At 37.4% G+C, this 20,512-nt stretch overlaps 1 protein-coding gene and 1 long non-coding RNA gene across 5 annotated transcripts in view; both read right to left on the minus strand.

Annotated features, from left to right (window-relative positions):
* Positions 1 to 1,021, minus strand: part of LOC118163614 — a 2,067-nt gene extending 1,046 nt beyond the window's left edge. The window contains exon 1 of the long non-coding RNA XR_004749137.1: positions 3 to 1,021. This is a non-coding gene — a long non-coding RNA (uncharacterized LOC118163614). The remainder of the gene's footprint in view (positions 1 to 2) is intronic.
* RGS17 (regulator of G protein signaling 17) overlaps positions 1 to 20,512 on the minus strand; it is a 73,130-nt gene that overhangs the window by 14,205 nt on the left and 38,413 nt on the right. For all 4 annotated transcript variants that reach the window (XM_035320436.1, XM_035320434.1, XM_035320437.1 and 1 more), the window contains exon 2: positions 15,830 to 15,973. In XM_035320436.1, coding sequence (XP_035176327.1) covers positions 15,830 to 15,948 — 119 coding nt within the window. In that variant the 5' untranslated portion in view covers positions 15,949 to 15,973. The remainder of the gene's footprint in view (positions 1 to 15,829; positions 15,974 to 20,512) is intronic.

Raw genomic sequence — 20,512 nt, forward strand, 5'->3', positions numbered from 1 at the left:
ACATTGATTGTCTGCAAGAAGCTGAAGTGGAAGCGGTGGTCAAGAGCCTTGGGAATCATTTACAGAATGATTACAGGTGATCAGAATCTGGTCTTAAATGAGGCAGCAGAACATGATCATTTTTGTCCAAAGGTAAAGCAGAAAAAAAAAAAGTAAAAAAAAAAAAGGTAAAAAAAAAAGTGAAGGAATTTATTTTAGAATTAGTGTCCGTCCTAATTCTTTAATGAAAGAAGATTTACGGATCTTCATTGAATTCAGTGAAGAAATGTAGGATGTAAAATTTTATGTTGAATAAAAGTTAGGATCTTTGAGAGAAATAGCTACATACTTCTTTGAGGCAATGAATTGTCTCATGCTTTAAATTAAATGAGGGAGATCGTGTTTAGTAGACTGCCACAGGAAAGCAGCCTGTTGGGGAAAAGCCAACAATTACCATAAGGCTATAATCAGCCTACTTGGCAGTGTCCAGTGAAACTATAAACTCCTTTCAAAAAGTCCAGGTACCTGTGGTGCTAAGTTTCCTGATTGCCAGAGTTACATTTGCCTTAAGTGAAAAGATGGTGCAAGAGATGGTGTAAGATACACATTGTTTCTTAAAAATAATAATAATAATCAAAGCAAACCTACACTCTACCTTGGACTCAGCTATTTTAGAGTGAAAAAAATGTGTCTGCAAGGAGAACTTGAGGTCTGAATCTGCAAGCTTACCTCATATAAGAAAAAAACAAAAACAACAAAAAAAACTATCATTTTGTTTTGTTTTGTTTTTAAATAAAACAAGTATTTGCAAGGTTCAAAGTTCTCTCATCCTGGAGATTTTATATTGCATCTAAAAAAAACTCTAATATTTCAACGCTTCAGTGAGGGAAAGGAATGTGCAGTCACAAACTTCCAAATTTGTGTGTTCAGTTTAGTTCAGCTTACACGATGAGCACAACATTCTGACCTGTAACCATAAAAGCCACAATGAGAACTAGATGATAAGTGGCCTTTTTTTTTTTTTTTTTTTTTTTTTTTTTTTTTTTTTCCCTCTTCATAGGTCACAAAATGTAAAATAAAAATGAGCCAGATGATAAAATAGACACTTTATTTCTTCCAATGGCTAGAACACATTAAATTTCCCCCTTTCCAATTTTCTTTGGTGGTATTTTTTCTGTTTGATTCAGATTGGTATGTTGTAGTGTGGCATACTTCAGATTTTTCCTCTTTTTCCATCTCTTTGTTTGAAGAGCATACAGCTGAGATACGGTATGTAACAGACGGTTGGGCACTTGTGTGTGCTGTGAATGATCTTTCAACTGAAAAGCTTAGTGCCTGCTCAAGATCCAGTAATAGTAAATGCAGGCAGACTTCTGGCTCCCATATGCATCTTTCGGCATACCGTAAATCCTGGGGCCAATGGGAAACTCAAGGTGGAAATTTTCTGGTCGGATTTTCACTAATGGGTACAGAAGTTGTTTCACAGCCCTTTCCACTGTGGTGTGGTAGGGAATACAGATGACTGGAAATGAATTTTGTGTTGGGTACAAATTGACAGTTGAAGATAATTTACTTCTGAATTGGATTTTAAACACTTCATTTTCCACAAAACAGCATTTCTGAAAAAATAAGTTTCAGATTCATGAAATTTCATTATTTTTTTTTAATACTCTTAAAATCATTTTTATTTAATTATACAGTAAAATAATCTGCAGTTTTGGTTTCATTCACTGCTAATAGGTGCTAGTTACTATGACAAACTACTAGTTACTAATAACAAACTAGTCATTTGTATTTATTTCCAGGTAGTATAACATGATAAAGTATAAAGTATAAAATACATTTAAATGAATTATTGTGCTTAGATTTATTAAAGTGCTTGACTTTAAAAAACTCTTAAAAAAGTTACATTCTGTCATAGCAGATTTTTTTTTCCCAGTAATCTCTCTGATAATTATAAAAGAGATTTTCTAATAAGAAAACAGTTAACATGAAAATCCGAAAGCTATAACTCTTAATTTCATGATACCTGGAGTCTACTAGTTTATTATCTCTCAGAGTCCTGCTAATACTCTTTCACCTTCCATTAGAGTCATGTTTATGCTAAGAATTATTGAGAGAAGTTTGAAGAGCGATGCCTAAAAGAATCAAAATCCCAAAACACAACAAAAACTGCATTTGTTTTGTGTGTTATTTTGAAGTATTCTTGCTTCCCTAAACAAGTCATGAGATTCCTAGACAAGTGGCTGTGAAGTGTGTGAAGATAGGAGTGAAGAGTTATCTGCATCCTTCCAATACCTAACAGAGGTCTACAAGAAAGCAGAAGATGGACTCTGTCAGGGAGTGTAATGACAGGACAAGGAGTAATGGTTTTAAAGTACAAAAGGGTTGGTTTAAATTAGATATTAGGAAGAAATTATTTACTATGAGGGTGGAACAGCCCAGAGCCCAGAGAAGCTGTGTATGTCCTGTCCCTGGAGGTGTTCAAGGCCAGGCTGGATGGGGCTTTGGGCAACCTGGTCTATTGGGAAGTGTCCCAGCCCACGGCAGGGGGATTGGAACGAGATGGTCTTTAAGGTCCCTTCCAACCCAAAACATTCTATGATTCTATGATGATCTGTGGCCAAAAAATCCTGTGCCTACACATCTTGGCCTGTTTGCTGCAGTATTTCTAATACCTACAATCCAGCACTCAATCCAGATGTGACTAAGGAACTGCAGCCAATTAACCTGTCTTTGCTCCAGTTCCAGTGCTGCTTTTGCAGTGCTGTTTGGAATTTACTGTGTGAAGAGCTAGCTGCTAGTTCTGCAAGAAATGTGAGAGTTTAGAATGAAATACACTTAAAACACTTTAGATAAAGAGCAAGGGAGTCCTACCTTTCTTCCTCATGAAATTTTGAACTAAGGTGTGTGAATGCTTTTCTTAAAAGGATTATCATAAGGTCAACCCTATTTTAATTCAGAAGCATGAACTTCCCCCTGAAAAATAAGAAATCTCTCAGTTTATCTGAGATTGTATATTTATGGCATGCTTTGAAGGTGGGGGAGAGCAGGCTTTTCAATAGCAGTGCTTCCTTAATACTGTGATGGATTCAGGGCGATTGGTCAAAGTCATTACAGATGCAACTACAAACCATAAAAGAAAAAAAGAGATCAGTAAAAATTAAGGTTTAAGCTATCTGCATCATCTCAGTCTATTAAGGTCTTGTCCGTTAAGGCATGTAGCTCTGTTTTGATGCTCTTACTTTTCTGTGCTGCTCCTTAGCTTGTGTAAAAGCGGAATTGAAACCAAATGATCTAGTGCTTAAGAGTATAATCATCTCTTTGTTAATGGGAAGTCTTGGACAAGATTTTAGAGTTTATGTAAGATCATTATATAAGGTTATTAAATTGCATCCCACATGCTGCTGTGAAGGTAAATCATCCTTACTGAAAAATGAATGCTAAGCTAAAGTAAGTCATAGAGGCTCAGTAAAATCAGTACCTAAAAAGGTTTGAGCTCCACTTTATTCCCTTTCCAGTATATTTAATAATTTAAAATGTAACAGATCTAAAATCTGATAACTCTTTCTGTTCATACCCAAAAATATATCCACAACAACAAAAGTTTTGCAAGCATTCAAGATCTGAGTTTAGTTTTCCCCTAGTCAAACACAGAATCACGGAACCACATCGTGGCTGAAGTTGGCAGGGATCTCTGGAGGCCACCTAGTCCAACCCCAGCTCAAGCAGGGACACCTAGAGAAGGCTGCCCAGCACCATGTCCAGGTGGCTTCTGAAGAGCTCCAAAGAGCCCCACAACCCCACAACCTCTCTGGGCAACCTGTGCCAGTACTTGATCACCTGCACAGTACAGAAGTGCTTCCTGATGTTCAGAGGGAACGTCTTGTGTCCATTTATTGTTCTGAACCCTCTTGTTCTGGCTCTGGGCAACACTGAAAAGAGCCTGGCTCTGTCTTCATTGCACCTTCCCTTCAGGTCTTTGCACACATTGGTAAAGAAGAGTAACAATACTTACATTTCAGAATATCTTTTTTATTATTATTATTATTTTCTTTTTTTTCCTCAGTGAAAGAGGGAGATATTCCCAAGGTCAATTAGAGTAAATTCAGGCTAAAGAGTATGTGAAAACAGTCTTGTCCTTTTTATGGACAGTCATTCAGAAAGCCAAGGCTTGCTGAACTTGCTTTTCTCCCCTCTTCTTTTGTGACTGATTTAATCTACCTAGCTACAGATATTGCAGCTGAGCAGGCATCCAAAGGCAGATGGAAACTACCAGTGTGCACTGTACTTGAACTTCTGAAATAAAGGACAGTATCTTCCTCAAAGTTAGACTAGTACTGAGCAAAAGTTGCAACTGTGCAAAAGAAGAAAAAAATGGTGATTTCCTAAACTCTCTTTTAACTCTCTTTTTTTTTTTTTTTTTTTTTTTTTTTTTCTCAGAAGTATTTTGTTCTTAAAATTTTTAAGAAAAATATGCTTTCTGATGTATTCTACTGCAAGGAGATTATATTACTTTTACATAATAATAGCCACACCAGAAGCTATTACATCTTTTGGGAACTTTGAGTATCCTCTAGGATAAATTTTTGAGATTTTTGGTCTCACATAAGGAATGCAATGTCTGTATACATAAGAAATCCATTGATGTAATTTGACTAAGTTCCCTTGCCACTGATTCTTAATATAATTACTCTGGCTTTGTTTTGTTACAGTAGGGTTGGTTTCTGCTTTAGGCAAGATTCAACTTAAGGATGTATTTCTCTTGTCAGGTCACCCAACAGCTCACTAGTCTGGCTGTCACCTTCATTCCTTCCTTCTGAATAAGATTACCATTCATATCCTGTTTTGTACAATGGATACGTCTAATTACCAGACAATTCGCAGTATCCTTACTCCTGGCTACAGCTATTTTGCAAGCAATTCCTTCATATACTTGACACAATTAAAAGTGGCAGTTGTCTAGTGTTCAAAGAAATAGAAATTATGCGAGGGTAACTGGATGAATAAAAGCCATCCAATCCATTAGTAAGCAAGCTTAATGGTCTCAATTTATTTAGGTAAATGAGCATAGTCTCAATTTCCATAGTGTTTTTGATTATTCTTGGTTTAAAGGGATGAAAATAGCAGCAGCAGTAAAGAATTCACTATGACTAGGGTCGCTCCTTTGCTTCTGTAGATTTAGTGGCTGTTTCCAAATGGGAGAAGATGCATTGGAGCATTCATACTAAATCCATAATTTTTCATAAAGTGTTTTAAAATTCTTCAATTTCAAAGGGCTTTATGCATTTGTAAAGTGTAATTCCTACCATGATGCCTATGAATAGCTTATTTTATTTATGAAATTAACATGGGTCAAACTAGTTTACACTTATCCAAACTACAATCGTATACGACTTAACATTTGTCCGTATAACCACTATTTGTCCGTATACCACTTAACATTTGTCCATCTAACAATCAGGAATTACAACTGTCAGGCCAGTCTGTATTTAATACAGACAAGCTTCTGCTTTGATGGATGCCAACTTCTGGGTTCCAGATATTGTTAAACAAGTTGCTGAGCTGACAAGCACTTTCAACGAATACCAAAAGGGACTGTAAAGAGCAAAAGGAATATCCATTTATCCATTTACTAAAATATCCACCATAATGGGTGCTCAGTATCTGCCAGTATCAGGCCTAAATCATCTACTTTGGAAGAGCCAGAATTACCATCTAGACCAATAAGTGTGCTATGAAATTATTAAGAGTGACTAGACAAGATTCTCATCTTCTTTGCCTTTCTGCCTCCCATAATGAATATCTGACCCACTTTCAAGTGCGAGGATTCCCATCATATAAGTGTTATCTACTAGAGGTGCAGACTCATTTCCATGATACTTTTTCTCATTTTTTCTCTTAAAAGCACTAGGCATTTATTCCTGTTTTAACTGACATTTTAAACCGATTTGGAATGATACATGGTTAAAAAATAAGCCATCATAAGATGGAAATTTTGCTGCTAACAGATTTAAGTAGCCTAATATTTTTCCTCTTTCAGATCAGAACTGCAGGCTGCATTTATTCTTGCAGGGGTTGGGAGAGTTCTCTGGCACTGAGGCTTACTGACAGCCCGTAGCTCAAATCCATAAAGACCATATCCAAAACGGGTGAGTTCTGCACATGCAATAGGTCACTCTCTAAAACTGTGCCAAAACAGATATGGAGGTACCAACTGCTAACAATTTAATGGTATGGCTGATTGCTTGAGCCCAACTGGCCCCTGGACCTATTTAGTTTGCTGATATACATGCAGCCAATGTGTTTAATTTGAGTAAGATTTTGTTGGCTTTGTTTTTGCATTTAAATATTTAAGCCCTTCTTACACTGCATGATGAATAAAGCTGAGTATTTTGCTCCTTTAAAATGACACCATCTATAACAAGCCTTAGTTGAGCTTCTATTTTGATATCAGACCCATTTTGATCTTTCACATCTCCATTTCTGTGTTTTTCCACAGACTCCTAAGTTAATGCATCCTTGTGTAAATATATAATTGACAAATTTTCAATAATGAAAAAATAATAATAATTTTAAAAAAATCTGGGGAGATTTCAAAAGCTCCATACTCCTAACAACTGAAGATCGCTGAAACTGTAGCACAAACTGGACTCAGGCATCCTCAGCATTCGTTTTTATTTATTTTTTTTTACTTTTTTTTTTCTTACTTTTTTCCACAGCAACAGTCAAGCTGTGTGCTAGTGATAGAAAAACTGTCCTGACATTAAGAATCTTCCTTCAGACACCAGGCTGAACAGCATTTTGGCACAGGCAGGTGGGAAACGGGCATGAGTGGTGAGGGAGAGCCAAGATGCTGATGCTCTGAAGCTATCCATCTCTTAAACAGCCTCCAAGGAGACATTCTGTACCCCAGTGGAGGTGATTCTGCCTTCACTTTCTCCTCCAGTCTCCTCAAGAGCAGCTGTCCCTGAATACACCCTGCATGCTGTGCCAGGACAGAATCAAGATCATTTTCTAAAGTTAACTAGATTTAGTCTGCTTTTTCCTTCTAAGGAGCTACTGTCAGCATCTTATGTATGGCTGAATTAGAATGAGCCTTCTGTAATCCCAAATCCCCTCTGAACATATATTTATTCTTCAATTTAGGAGGATTGTTGTTCTCATTTTTTTTTTTTTCTTTAATTCCAATTCCTTTGCAGAATTGTTTGCTTGAAATAGGACTATTTTCTGCAGTTGAACTCTGCTTTTGACTGATAGGTGTTTCTTATCTCAGCGGTATTATACACATAAGAATCTATGCATTTGGCTTATGAAGCTTCAGAAACATTTACTAAAAATTTGCTAATATATTATATTTATGTTCTACCATTCTGTAACCTGTTTGTGTTATCACAGATAGGTAGAAATGTCACTATATTATTAAGTTATTTTTTACTGTAGTTTATTGTTTATTTATTGGTATTTTTTATTGTAGTTATATGTATATGTAAACACATGAGCCTTCATTTATTTCTCAATATGAAACAAACTTCATAGTTTAAGGTATCAAGGACCTAATCTTGAAAGATTGGCCAAGAGAACGCAGTGCTGCTTTTGATGTTAATGAGGATTCTACCACTGGCTTGGGAGCAAAGTTAACAGCCTGGCTGCATGATAAGCTATTGCTCCATTCCTCACATTAGTCTTCTATTTTACTGTGGGGAGGAACAAAGTTATCTCATACCTTTGAAAATAGAAACATCTGTAAGTTTGCATGGAGTTAGACTGAATTTATGGTGGTACATTTTTTCCAAACCAGAGCTTTTGGCTAAAAATTCATTTAAAATAATGTGTATAAGCTGAACACGTATAGTATCTTTTGTATCTTTGTGCTTCCACTATGATTTCATGGTAGTCCAGCAACACATTAGTGACTACCCTTTTGCAAACACTGGCAGAAATATATGCATTGTGTGGCTTGTTGCTTTCTTCTAGAGAAATACAGGATTCTGATCTACTTTACATGTCCCAGTGGGGCAATGACCTGCACCAAGGCCACTTCTGTGTGGCAAATGGCCTGTGGAGACTCATTCCTGCTGCGGGAGTCAGTGTGTGGTCAAAGGCTTCACAATACCTTCAGCAATGGGATTTGGAGGTAGGTGGCAGGAGGCTGAGAAGAAGACAGGGGGAAAATAGGAAGACAAAAGTTGATGGATGGAGTTGGAAATACTGATTTCTGGGCTGCTTTCTGACTAGGGAAGATCAGGGCTCCACAGTGACTGAGGCAGGCTTTCACATGACACTTAACAGGTTAATTTTAAGCTTTCTTTAGTTGATTTTACATTAAATTCTGCTTTTTGTAATTTTTATTTCTGTAGTCCTTTCAGTTTACTGTTAGCGTTTTGATTTCTTGCCATGGCATCTCGCTCTCTAGAAGTAGATGTAGGAAAAATTGTGTAGGAAAAGTTTGCTGCAGTTAGCATACCTGAAACCCAATCTGTCATATGTTCACACTTAGTGGCATTATTTACATAGAAGAAATGTGCTCCCCTCTTTCAAACAGTAGCATTTCACATCTGCTTCACAGAGAGGTGAAGGAAATGGTCAAAATCTTTCTCTGCTCACTGCCTCTGGAGCTCTGGGATTGGACCTGCCACAAATCACATCTGAGATAAATTTGTGTTCCGGCTCAAGGGAATAGCAGACTTCCAGGAATTATTAGGCTAAAACTGGCAATCTGGCACAGTGTCACTGAAGGGTGCAAGCCCAGAGGTTGGCAGGTCACACTGTGATGCCCTGGGAGAGCTGTGTAAACAAGCATGTACAGAGCCACCTGTCCCCCACCTGCCCTTAGGAATGAAGCATCCATAAAACTCCTGAAAAATCACTTGCCCTTTTGAATTACAAAGCAGAGAGAGATCATTAAATATCGTACCCATTAGGAAGACAGGATTCCTTTCTCTATTTTTTTTTTTTTTTTTTAACTTCAGAGATCATCCCTTTCATTTGCTTTAAAGGGAAAATAAATGCTTTACCTCTCAAGTATTAACACAGTTTATGAAAGCATGAAAAGAATACTTGACAAGCCATTTATTTTTAGAGTGTCTTCTGCTTGTTTTTCCAAATGCTGAGAATTTAAATTTATTATTTTAAGTAGCTCAGGATCCTTGAGAGGCCCACTTCTGAAGGCTAAGCATTTAAGTCTTCACCCTAAGCTCACACCATGGTGTGTTCCTGGGACACAAGGAATGCCTGCCAGGCTGCTTTCTATCATGGCCTCAGCACTCAGGATTGGTGGACTTAAAGACAAGGTGATTTAAAACTAGTTTTCTAAAATACCACTTTCAGTAGCATGTGTGACAGGTTATGTAATGGATTTTGTACAGCGTTAAATTCTACCTGTCAGGAAAACTAGTGCTTTTTTCCTCAGGAAGCACCAGTGCTGCCCATTGCAATGTGATAACCCGAGGCAAAGCAAGTGAGGCTGTCTCACAGAAGCATATAGCACAAGTTCCTGTGCTAGCTAAGCCCACTATCCCTCAGGATAAATTATTCTGCAGGAAAGAGATGTAATGTTTTCATCTTTGACCTCTGTAACCACAAATGATAAAAACTGAAGGAAGTTCTGTGATGTTTGAAAGTATAAAAAGATTCAGAATTGAACGTCTTTTCCTGTTAAATATGTATATATATTTAGAATATCACCTTCTATTTCAGTAAAATAGGGTGCAATAGTCTATGCTTCCATATTCTAAACTACAGAACAATAATTCCCAGTGCACTTTTACACATTTGCTTTTCTCAGGTCTGACATTTTGAAAAAATACAACATAGGGAGTTGGGTACATCTGTTTGAGATATGTTCTCACTGAGGGAGAAAAAAAAGAATTAAAACACTAGGTGCATAAAAAATAATAATAATAAAGCCAAAATGTTTTTCAAAATGTGTGAGAGCCTTTCCTTTGAAGATAAAGATTTTTTTTTTTTTTTTTTCTAAAAAAAACTTTTAACAAAATGCTGGAGCCTGGGTGTCTCTATTTGTACCAGTTCCCCTCTAGTCTACTCCCAGCATAAGAGTTCTGCTGCAGACATGCTTGGGAAGTAGAATATAGATTTTAGTTTTTGCACACATTTCAGAAAATGTGGCTATAATTTGTTGCATTAAATTGTTGGGGTTCTTTTGTTTGTTTATTTTTGTTTCCATTCTTTGATTCCTTCCCCTCCAAACTTTCTTCCATAGTTAAAAAAGATAAAGCAGCCCTGACTATAACCCCCAGTGATCACAGAATCACACAGAATCACAGAACTGTAGGGGTTGGAAGGGACCTCGAAAGATCATCGGGTCCAAACCCCCTGCCAAAGCAGGTTCCTCAGAGATTGCCTTGTGCAGAGTCATGCAAAGCTTAGACACAATTTTTCAGTGGCAAACTAACAATGAATATGCTAGAAAACAAGTATTCATCTCAAAGTACTAAAGGTTGGAAGTACAGATTTTTATTTTTATTTTTTAATTTAGAGTACTATTCATGCTATTAGTTAGGAGGAGGAGAACAATGAACCCCATAGAGGAAAAAAAATATTAATATAATTCGAAATCACATCTTAGAACTATATCTGTAATCTCATATTCAAGGCACAAGTGACATAAGTATCTTCTTGTAGTTCCAAGTCAGCTCCTAAACCCAGGCAAGGAAAATGAGCCCTTTAATAAAGAAAAATATTTGTGTAACAAGGTAATCGGGAAGAAGTTTCAGACTTAACTCACAGCTTGCATGGGCAAATTATTAGAGCTGGAAGGGAGAGGCTTCTTTCCAACACAACTCTTGTTTACTGCCAAGCTGGCAAATACCCTATCTTCCTCCAGATCTCTTGGGTGTGGGAAACTAGTCACAGAAAGGTCACAAGAAATAAAATGGCAGGCACAGATTTTGTATGGGTCACGCTGCTAGACATGTGAGCACCTCTCCCTCTTCCACAAGTTCTTCAGCAACTACTGCAGGTCTCATTAAGGTTTCCTTTAAGGAAAAGGCCATCCAGCTCAGATACTTGAATCAAGCTACAGAAGTAGGTACAGTTGTGTGATCAGCTTCACTCATCCCAAGGAAGTTTTTTAATGTCCCCCAGGCTCCGATACAGAAAAGGTCTTGCAGGGCAGATGGTGGATTTCTTCTGAACTTTCAGTGTATGGTGAAATAAGAGAGGTCTTATTAGGCATCAGGATATCCATAAGCTTTGAAATTCACTGAGCACCATATAAAAGGAAGAGAGGATAAAAAGCTGTGACTTCTCTGGGTGGGAGAAAAAAGAGGAAGCAAAGTAAAATTGGCAAATAGCCAATATCTCCATGATTGCATCTTGAGATTATTTTGAAGAATGTGATTTACAGATGTTTGCAAGAGAGCGGCTAGATAGATGTCTGCTCAGGAAGTTGAATTAGCGGACTGTTAAAGAAAGTGAAATAAAGGTCTTCCTCCACCTTTACCTTGCCACGCTGAGCTCAAAGCACTAAAGCCATAGCACTAAACACTACTGCAGCTCTCTGAAGACAGTGAAATTGAGGAAATTATAGATAGTCATTCTAGGACAGTTATGGCTACTTGAATCATTGAAGTTATACATTGTGAGGAAGCCTTTTCTTCTCTCCTCTGTGGGAATGGTGTTTTGTGGTGGCTTAAGACACAAGGTGAGATTCAGTTTAGCACCTTAGGTACCTAACTTGTACTTACATAGTAGACACTTCAGTGAGGCAGTCCTTCCAAAGTAAGCACCTAAGGCTTATATCTGGTCAACAGAGAGAACAAGGTTTTATAGAAGGCATATATTATTTGCCTCTGAAGTAAATGGACAAACTTTTGCTGTTGGAGACTTCCGAAGTACTCTATTTTCCCCACTAAGGAGGAACCACTCATGATTTAGTCATGCTCAGGAACCACCACTTAAAGGCTTTAAATAGTTGAGCAACTTACTGACCATACCTATCAAAATTAAATGCCATCTTAAGGAGTCCATTTATCTCCATCTCGGCAATCTGGGAAAACTCTGCTCTGTCCATTTAAACTAAGCAATTTACTGTCATGACAATTATCTAAAATTTCAGGTTGGAAATCAGGAGAAATTTATTCTCAGAAAGTATAGTTAGGCATTGGAACGGGTTGCCCAAGGAGGTGGTGGAGTCACCTTTCCTGGGGGTGTTTAAGGAAAGGTTGGACATGGTACTTAGGGTCATGGTTTAGTGGATGATATTGGTGGTAGGGGGATGGTTGGACCAGATGACCTTGGAGGTCTTTTCCAACCTTAATGATTCTATGATTCCATGATCTGTACCAATGGACATATTGGGTTTGGCTGGGATGGAGTTAATTGTCTTCATAGTAGATTGTATAGTGCTATGTTTTGAATTTGTGGAGAAAACAGTGTTGATAACACCAAGTGTTGAAGAGTGATTACACAGAGTCAAGGTTTTGTTTCTTACACTGCTCCACCAGCAAGTTAGCTAGGGGTGCACAGGAAGCTGAGAGGGGACACAGCCAGGACTGCTGACCCAAAATGACCAAAGTAATATCCCATACCTTATGACATCATGTTAAGCAATAAAACTGAGGGAAAGAAGGAGGAAGGGAAGACGTTCATCACTATGGCGTTTGTCTTTCTAAGTAACTGTTATACATGATGAGCCCTGCTTTCCTGGAAATAGTTGAACATCTGTCAGCCCATGGGAAGCAGTAAATGAATTCCTTGTTTTGCTTTGCTAGTGCATGCAGCCTTGTTTTACTTAGTAAGCTGTCTTCATGTCAACCCACAAATTTTATGCCTTTCACCTTTCCAGTTCTCTCCCCAAACAGCTGGGAGGGAGGGCTGGGTGGGGTTGAAATGCCTTCTGGCATTAACTCACAATAATAGAAATGTGCTCCAGAATTATCTTTAAGAAGGAATTATTAGAGAATTAAAAAAAAAAAAAAAAAGTCTGTAAAAATATGTACTGGATAATTTTGGGATTCAACCTGTTGCTGCTAACAAGTCTCTGTTAGGCAAAGTATTATTTCTCCAAACAAATGTGTGAATATTTGCCTATGCTGTTATGCAAACAGAAGATTAATGCCTGTTCTGATTTTAACACAGGGTAGGACAAAAGGAAACAAACATCACATGATTCACGAAAGATATTTTTAAAATTTGAATGATTTGTATGGAGATACGAACTATTGAACTAGCTCTTCACATAGACAGAAGTGAAAGCTTTATGCTAAAAGCTGCCCTCCTCCCTCCCTGCTTTTCTGTGAATAGTGAGGAAGTTGTGGCACTAAATGACAGTGATATAAGAGCTGTCCCTCAGTTACATAAGCTGGTGGAAAAACAGAAGAAAAGCCTTCTTATCTTGATATTGACAGCTAAAACATTATTATTACCATTAATAAACCCAGCGACATTTCCAGACTGGTATCTCTTGAGAAATTCATGTTACTCAAGTACCTGTGGAACTAGGGAAAGCATGTAATTACATTAGGTCCAGAGAACCTGTTACAATGACTGATTAAGCCTTCCTGTTACATGACCCTAGAAAATTACCTACCTAGAATCATCTGTATAATAAGTGACTAGCAAAGTTTATGGTTTTGTTTTTTTCTTTTTTTTTCATTTTTTTTTTTCATTTTTTTTTTCTCTTTAGGGTAAGTAACTGGTGCAAGAACAGTAATTTGTACTCCACCTGGACAGCTCAAATTCACCAAATAAATTTGGCACCAGAACCGATTACTTCATTTTAACTCAGATTCGGAAGCATTTCCTGCTGTCTTTTTCAGAATTTGTCCCATCTCTTTTCTTTTGGGGTTTCCATTGTAGAATCACAGAAGATAGAGCTGGAAAAGACTTATTTTATCATCTATTTTATCTCTTTGTTTTTAGAAAATACAAGGCATGTCACTACCTCTTTTGATTGTGTGTTTTGCCTTAATTCAGAATATTAGCTTAAATTGACAGAATTTCTGCATGTTCAGTCTAATCTACATTATCAAAACGAACCAACCAAACAAACAAACAAAACACCCAAACCCTACCATTCAACATTCCCTTTGTTCCCCCCCCAAAAAAAGGATATCAACAGCAAAAACAATTACTAAAGCATTTGGAAGGACATCCTACAATTTAAAGCAAATATGTAATGGCATTGAATTCTAAGCTGTGGAGGAAGTTCAAGGGACACAATGCTCATGAAAGCATTGCGACAGAGTGCACCCATGGTACACCTGTGTCTTGACTACTGCAACAGTTCTGGTCACACATCTCAGACAGGGGATAGTAGAAAAGGAAAGATATAGAGAAAAACACAAGTAGGTGGATAGATAGAAGAGGATAAACCAAGGTCTGGGTCAATTTCTGTATTACAGAAATTATAGAGGAGACTATGTAAGAAAAGACACATAAAGGGGGATACAACAGAGCCTTTCTAAAAATTATCATCATGAGTACAATTATTCACTGTTCCTCATAATCATAGGAGCAAGGAGTCATCAAATGAAATTATTCTGTAGCAGGTTAAAACAAATAAGAGGGGTTAATAATTTATGCAGAACACAGGTCTGCTGTAGCATTTATTTCTATGGGAAACTAGATGCCAAAAGTTTAGGTGAATTACAGAAGTCACTTCAGAAAATCATATGACAAATTAATGAAAGAAAATTCCATCAAGGGCTACAAAAACAATAGATATAACCTCTGGGCCAGAAAGTCCCTAAACTGCAGATTGCCAGAAGTTGTGACTTTTGTTGGGGTAAGCATGAGGATGTGGATGTTCACTTCTTTTATCCTTTCTTTCTAGCATCCACTACAGCATCCTGAGGTAGGATGCTGAACTAAATGGACCTCTGGTCTGTAATAGTGTAGCAAATCTTATATTGTGCCTTTGTCACAAGCAGAAGAAAACAACAGCAAAACATCCTCCTGTTTCTTTCCATTAAAGGCACTTCTGCCCCTTTGCTATATGGAATGAACACATTGCAAAGTATCTTTGTAAAAGCATGAGTACTCCTTCATCTTTGCTCCAAATATCCACTTGCATGTATTTTTAAATGTACTGGGGGCAAATAGCCTCTGATTTTAGACAGGGGCTAGAGGGCTGATTCAAGTGAAAATAACAGATACACAAATGAATGGTCCAAAGAGACTGAACTCTGTATTTAACAGGATGCACTGGCTCTGATCACTGCAGGTCAATTTCTTTTTCTTTCAACACTGACTGTGTTCATGAAAATAAGTAAAGACTTAATGTTTTTCAAGACACTGAAAATTTTAAGCTATTTCTGAAACTGTCTTTAATTCTTTGACTTCCCAAGACAACACATTGTTCAGGGACAGACAAGCAACCACAATTACTGAGCCTTTTTTTCCAACAAAATTTTGACACACCAGTTAAAAGGTAAAGTAGAATTCAAGGCTTATGATTTCAGATTTACAGAATATATATTATTTAACAACTAAGAAATAATACAAGTCTCCCCTTTTTCTTCCTGAATGCAAAGAACTGCAATATCAAAAGTACAAGCAGAAAAAGTTCCGACACTTTGAACACAAAATATAAAATGTTCAGCATTAAGTCTCTCACATATAAGTTTCAGGGGCAAAATTTTCTCATTTAGTTATGATTTTGATAGGGTAAATATATCTTGAATTTGCTATTCTTTCCTCTTCCCCCTCACAAGATGTCCAAACAAATCAGGGATTTATTTATTTATTTATTGCGTGTGAAATGTTTAAATTGTGCCTCTTGGCAGCAATCCTCTCCCAGAAGTTTTCATGTTCCCAGTACTTGGCTCTTTCCATTCTCATTGTTTACCTGTGGTGGATATGGAACCAAATATACTACAGGACATACCATGAACAGCTGCAGCAACAGCACCAACAAAAGCAACATGTGTTGTTGGGCCTTTGGTTTCCAGGTGCTTGAGACACAGCTGATGTTCCTTCATTTTGTGACTGCTGCCTCTTTCTCATTTCAGCTACTTCAGTGCCCAAGTGGCTATAAGAACACAGACATAAGAGATGTACAGAATTACTACAGACCATCATAAAGTACATTCACATTTCTACAATAACCTCTAATTCTACTGATTCTCACAGTTTGTGGCAATGAAAGCATGTAGCCATCAACTGTGGTGGCCAAGTCATAGTTCTCCTGTAATAAAAGCAGTTTCCAGAAGACCACATTTTGGTGACAAGTTTATGCTATTGTGCTTTCAAATCACATCTGTTATCACTTTGACTGGACTAACAGGACTGTTATTACCATGCTGAACACCAAGCTACACAGCTTGTATAGCACTTGGTAGAGACTGAGTTGTTCATTACCATATGACTATCACAGCTTTTTCCATTGTACTAAAAATATGGCAAAAAGTTTATATACTTCAAACATGAGCTGGAAAGTGATCTTTATTTTTTAAGCCAGTACTGACTTCACTGGTAAATGTTGGACCAGAGAAATCGATATAAGTGTTGTAAAAGTCATGGGCAGCAATAGCTGTCTGTAAATAATGAGCCAAGATTACTATGTGTCATAACTGAGAGGTTTGCTACTTGAGAGTTATTTTCTGTAAATAAAAAGAATAATAAATATTTATTTCCAAAATACTTTTCCAGCTTTGGGACTTTCTTGTGACAGATTTTCTTTTGCTCATTGCCAGTCCTTCCTAGATTTTATTAGGCCAAAATATTTTTATTTCCAGTGACTTGCACTATGCAGCTAGAAGTAATATTCCATACATTACTTAGTTTTCAAAAGAAGCTATAACTTTACTGCCAGGTTATGTGGTTATGTTATTTAGGAAGGTTTAGATGCCAGAGTCCTAATGGTTCATGTCTTCCTTGTACAACAACTATTGTTTTCCCAGAGTAAGAGTTATAACAAGTAAATGCAAATTAAAATAAATTTGGTACTTTTGTCTCTGAAAAAGTGCAAACATTTTAGTGTGGAGAGCAGCCCAGCGTTAAACAGAAGTAGATTAAAGAGGGCCTGGTGTGAGCAGCACGTGCTCTGCTCTTTGCCCTCAGGCTTCCTGTTGCAGCCAGGAGTGATGTGGAAAGTCAGGCTCTGGTTAATTTCCCACCTGGGTACATCATGCACAGGTAACGGAGAGATGTCTGTACTTCCTCTACATGCATTCAAAGAGCAGCTTTGAGAATTTGCATTTTACACTATTTCTAAAACTCCTGAATTTCTTCTGTAAAAGTGGTCTTATAGATAGGTTACCCACAACGCCTTGTAGCAAAAACATTAAGTCTCAGATCTTGAAACCATGCTGCAAAATTCAGGGTTGGTGCTCATTTCAGCGTCTCGTGCAGCTTACTTTTTGGTATATGTTTAAAAACAGAGTCATTTCAGTGTTATGGTTAAACCGAACAACGAACAACGATTTTATATTTGTTTCACATAAAATGATTTTGATTTAAGTGGAATTAAAGTCCCACCACTTTCAGAAATACTTTCAGAATTTCACTACCTGTTTATGCTATTGATATTACTTCTTATGGTTTATAGTTGCTGAATTCTTGAAGATTAAAATTACATTAAAATACATATATATATATAGTTAATCTATTGGAAATGTGTTGTTAAGATGGAATACTTCAATAAAATTGAAAGAATGCCCATATTTCTACAGTAGGTAGGAAGGAAAGGAAAGTGTTGCAGCATAATGTGTAGCTTAGGCAGTGACAGCATGGAGCCATTTTCTCCAAATTACAGTGCTGAACTTCTGCTGACTATGCATGATGTAGTTAAATTATTTCATAGATAGCTGTGCCATGCTGTGAATAGTACTTACTTCAGCAGGTACAATGACTATGGGTAAAGAAATTAAAGCCAGATATTTTCACAGGGAACATTTGCTTCTTATACAATAGAGATTCTCAAAATATTTCTACATAATAATAATATGTATTAGTTTCAGAAACCAGTGAGATTACCCATATTTAGGCATTTATAGGGCTGTAATATTGGAATGAAAGCAGCCCATGTGTTCAACCTCTATACCTGATATCATGCATTTCTTACACAATTTCAGCTACATATATAAAATATACTATTACCTTTGTTGAAAAAATGGCTAGAATCTCTTTCACTATAAATACAAGTTGGCAGGATAAAGGTTAGCCATGCAGACATAGTGATGACTGTTGTACTTTCACAATAACTAACACAGCACAAGCTGCTGCTGCTACTAAGATAGATGTCCTTCTGCCTTTGCTTCTGCTGAGCTCACAGCCTCTCATTGCCTTGCTTGAGCTGTCCCCTTCTCTGTGCAGGTAGTAGCATTTGTGCAGGCAAATTCACTTGGTGAGTTGGATAAAAAAGTAGACATGATTAAAAAGTAATATAAAGGGGGGGGGGGAAATAAATTTAACTTGGTTCAGGTCCAAGTTTTGTTCACCTTGGGAAGATGTGAACACCTGGGGTGGAGCAAGGGAGGACAGAGCAGTACAGCACAAACAAACAGAAGGGGAGGTGAGAGTGGGGACTAGTGCTGACAGTGCTTGCTTATGCTGGCATGAAATTATGGTGAAACTGACGGGAGATGTTCAGCTGCGTAAAGGTAAAATCCATAACTTTAATTCCCAGTTCACAACCCTGGACATGTCTGGGGGCAGAGGCAGAGTAATTTCACAGGAGTGGTTCAATGTCGCCAGTCTTGCCCAGCAACATCTACCATTGAATCTTCTCCAGTGTTCGTCTTTTGATATGGACTGCAATGGCCAACCTTGTCAGAACTTTGCAACTTTGGCAGTATATGGTAGCAACACAGAAGCTGTGAGGAAACATGTTCCTTCACTGCAGACTATTTCAGGAGGCATGGTTTCCTCCAAGGCTGCTCATAGCCTACAAGCTAGCCAGTCACTAGAGTGATACTACGTGCTTTACTATGCTCTGGCTCTGGAGTTTGAAAAGGACATGACCCATCCTGTTCCTTAGCACGCAGTCTCCAATCTGAAGTCTATATAAATATGAGAAATCCACCCCGCTGTGCAGAACAATAATATGTTTACTGAGGATGAACGAGGATGGGTGGAAACTTTAGTTTCATGTTGATTTTGTTTTAATGTTTCAGGTTGTATTTGTGAATACCAGATGTCATCTATGGAAAACTGTAATTGATTCTGTTACATTATTTAGGATACAGAAATAGGAACATCCTAATTCTTGACTGTATTGACAGACTGAACCATAGACAGAATTTATATTTGGCGCCTTGGTCCAAGGTATGAAAAAGGAAATTAGAATCTTTAATTCAGCAATTAAGTCTAATGAGATAAATTGTTTTTCTGAAACCAAGTGTGAAAGTTAGTGCATAACTACAAAGAAGTTGAATACTGTGAGATGATATTGAGCAGACCTTCTAGGATAGTAGTACAAATTGTATTTACTATCTCCAAGACTTTTGCCTTTTAGGTTTTTCAACATTTTCATTCTTCTCTAGCTTGACAATAATACCTGGTTTTGAAGGTGGACCTTTGTCCAGTAGAAATATTATTTTTCCTTGATACTCTATATGATCTCTCAGACCATCATAACACAGGTTGAAGGTTCCTCTGCCAGTTTTACATCTGATTCTTTGCCTCCATTTCATGTCATGGTTTACTAGCATTGTTATGATTTACATTTGTGCTGATCAGAAATCAGAATAATATTCTATTTTGCTTGACTGACTCATTCTCTTGGGGGTGGGTAGGTATTATGGCCCTCTGAGCAATACCATAATCATGGAGGATTTAATTTTGCACATCTGCTGCCCCTACCCTGCAGCTGAGGAAAGGAACCCCAGGGTATAGCAACTGTTTATTATACTTGTTACAGACAGGTAGTTCATATAAACTGCAAAGCAAGAATGTTTCTACAGCCCTGTGCACATCCTCAATGCTGTGATACAAGAGGAATATGAAAACTAAAAAACCCTAAGAGATTTTAAGTTTGGAGTAAGGCTTCCTGTCAGTTGTGGAACCGTTGGCACAAGGATCTATTACTGTTTATATGGGGTAATTACTACTTATTCCACTGGGTACTCAGGAGTAATTATTCAAGAAATTCTCTTGTGCACAGAAGAGTATCTTGGGAAGACAACTCAAAAAGGAATAGCTGACAGAACATTTGGTTTATTACATTTATAGCTGGGCAGTTCTATTGAATACTGACTGCAGTAATTTCAAACTCTACACAGTGCTTCTTGAAGATGAAAAGAAAGCAATTTCTGAATGTTTCCGCCTCCCTGTTCCTCCATCTTCTTTAGAACTTGTGCTAAGCTTTTCGAATGGTTTCCCCAGAAAGTCCCAAGGTGTTCAACACAGCACAGAACACAGGCTACATCATTTCAGTGGCTGTAGCAAAGTCTATTTTCTGAAGAAACAATAACATTTTTTATTATTATTATTTATTTTTTATTTTTTATTTTTTTATTCTCTGACCTCAAAAGCCTGACAGTAGTACCCTGAAAATTATCTGAACCTTACTTTTGGCTTTGACACAACCATCCCTCTCTGCTAGTGTTGTAGCTTTCCCCTGCATATG

The sequence above is a fragment of the Oxyura jamaicensis genome, chromosome 3 (genome assembly GCF_011077185.1).
Source record: "Oxyura jamaicensis isolate SHBP4307 breed ruddy duck chromosome 3, BPBGC_Ojam_1.0, whole genome shotgun sequence".
Classification (NCBI taxonomy): Eukaryota; Metazoa; Chordata; class Aves; order Anseriformes; family Anatidae; genus Oxyura; species Oxyura jamaicensis.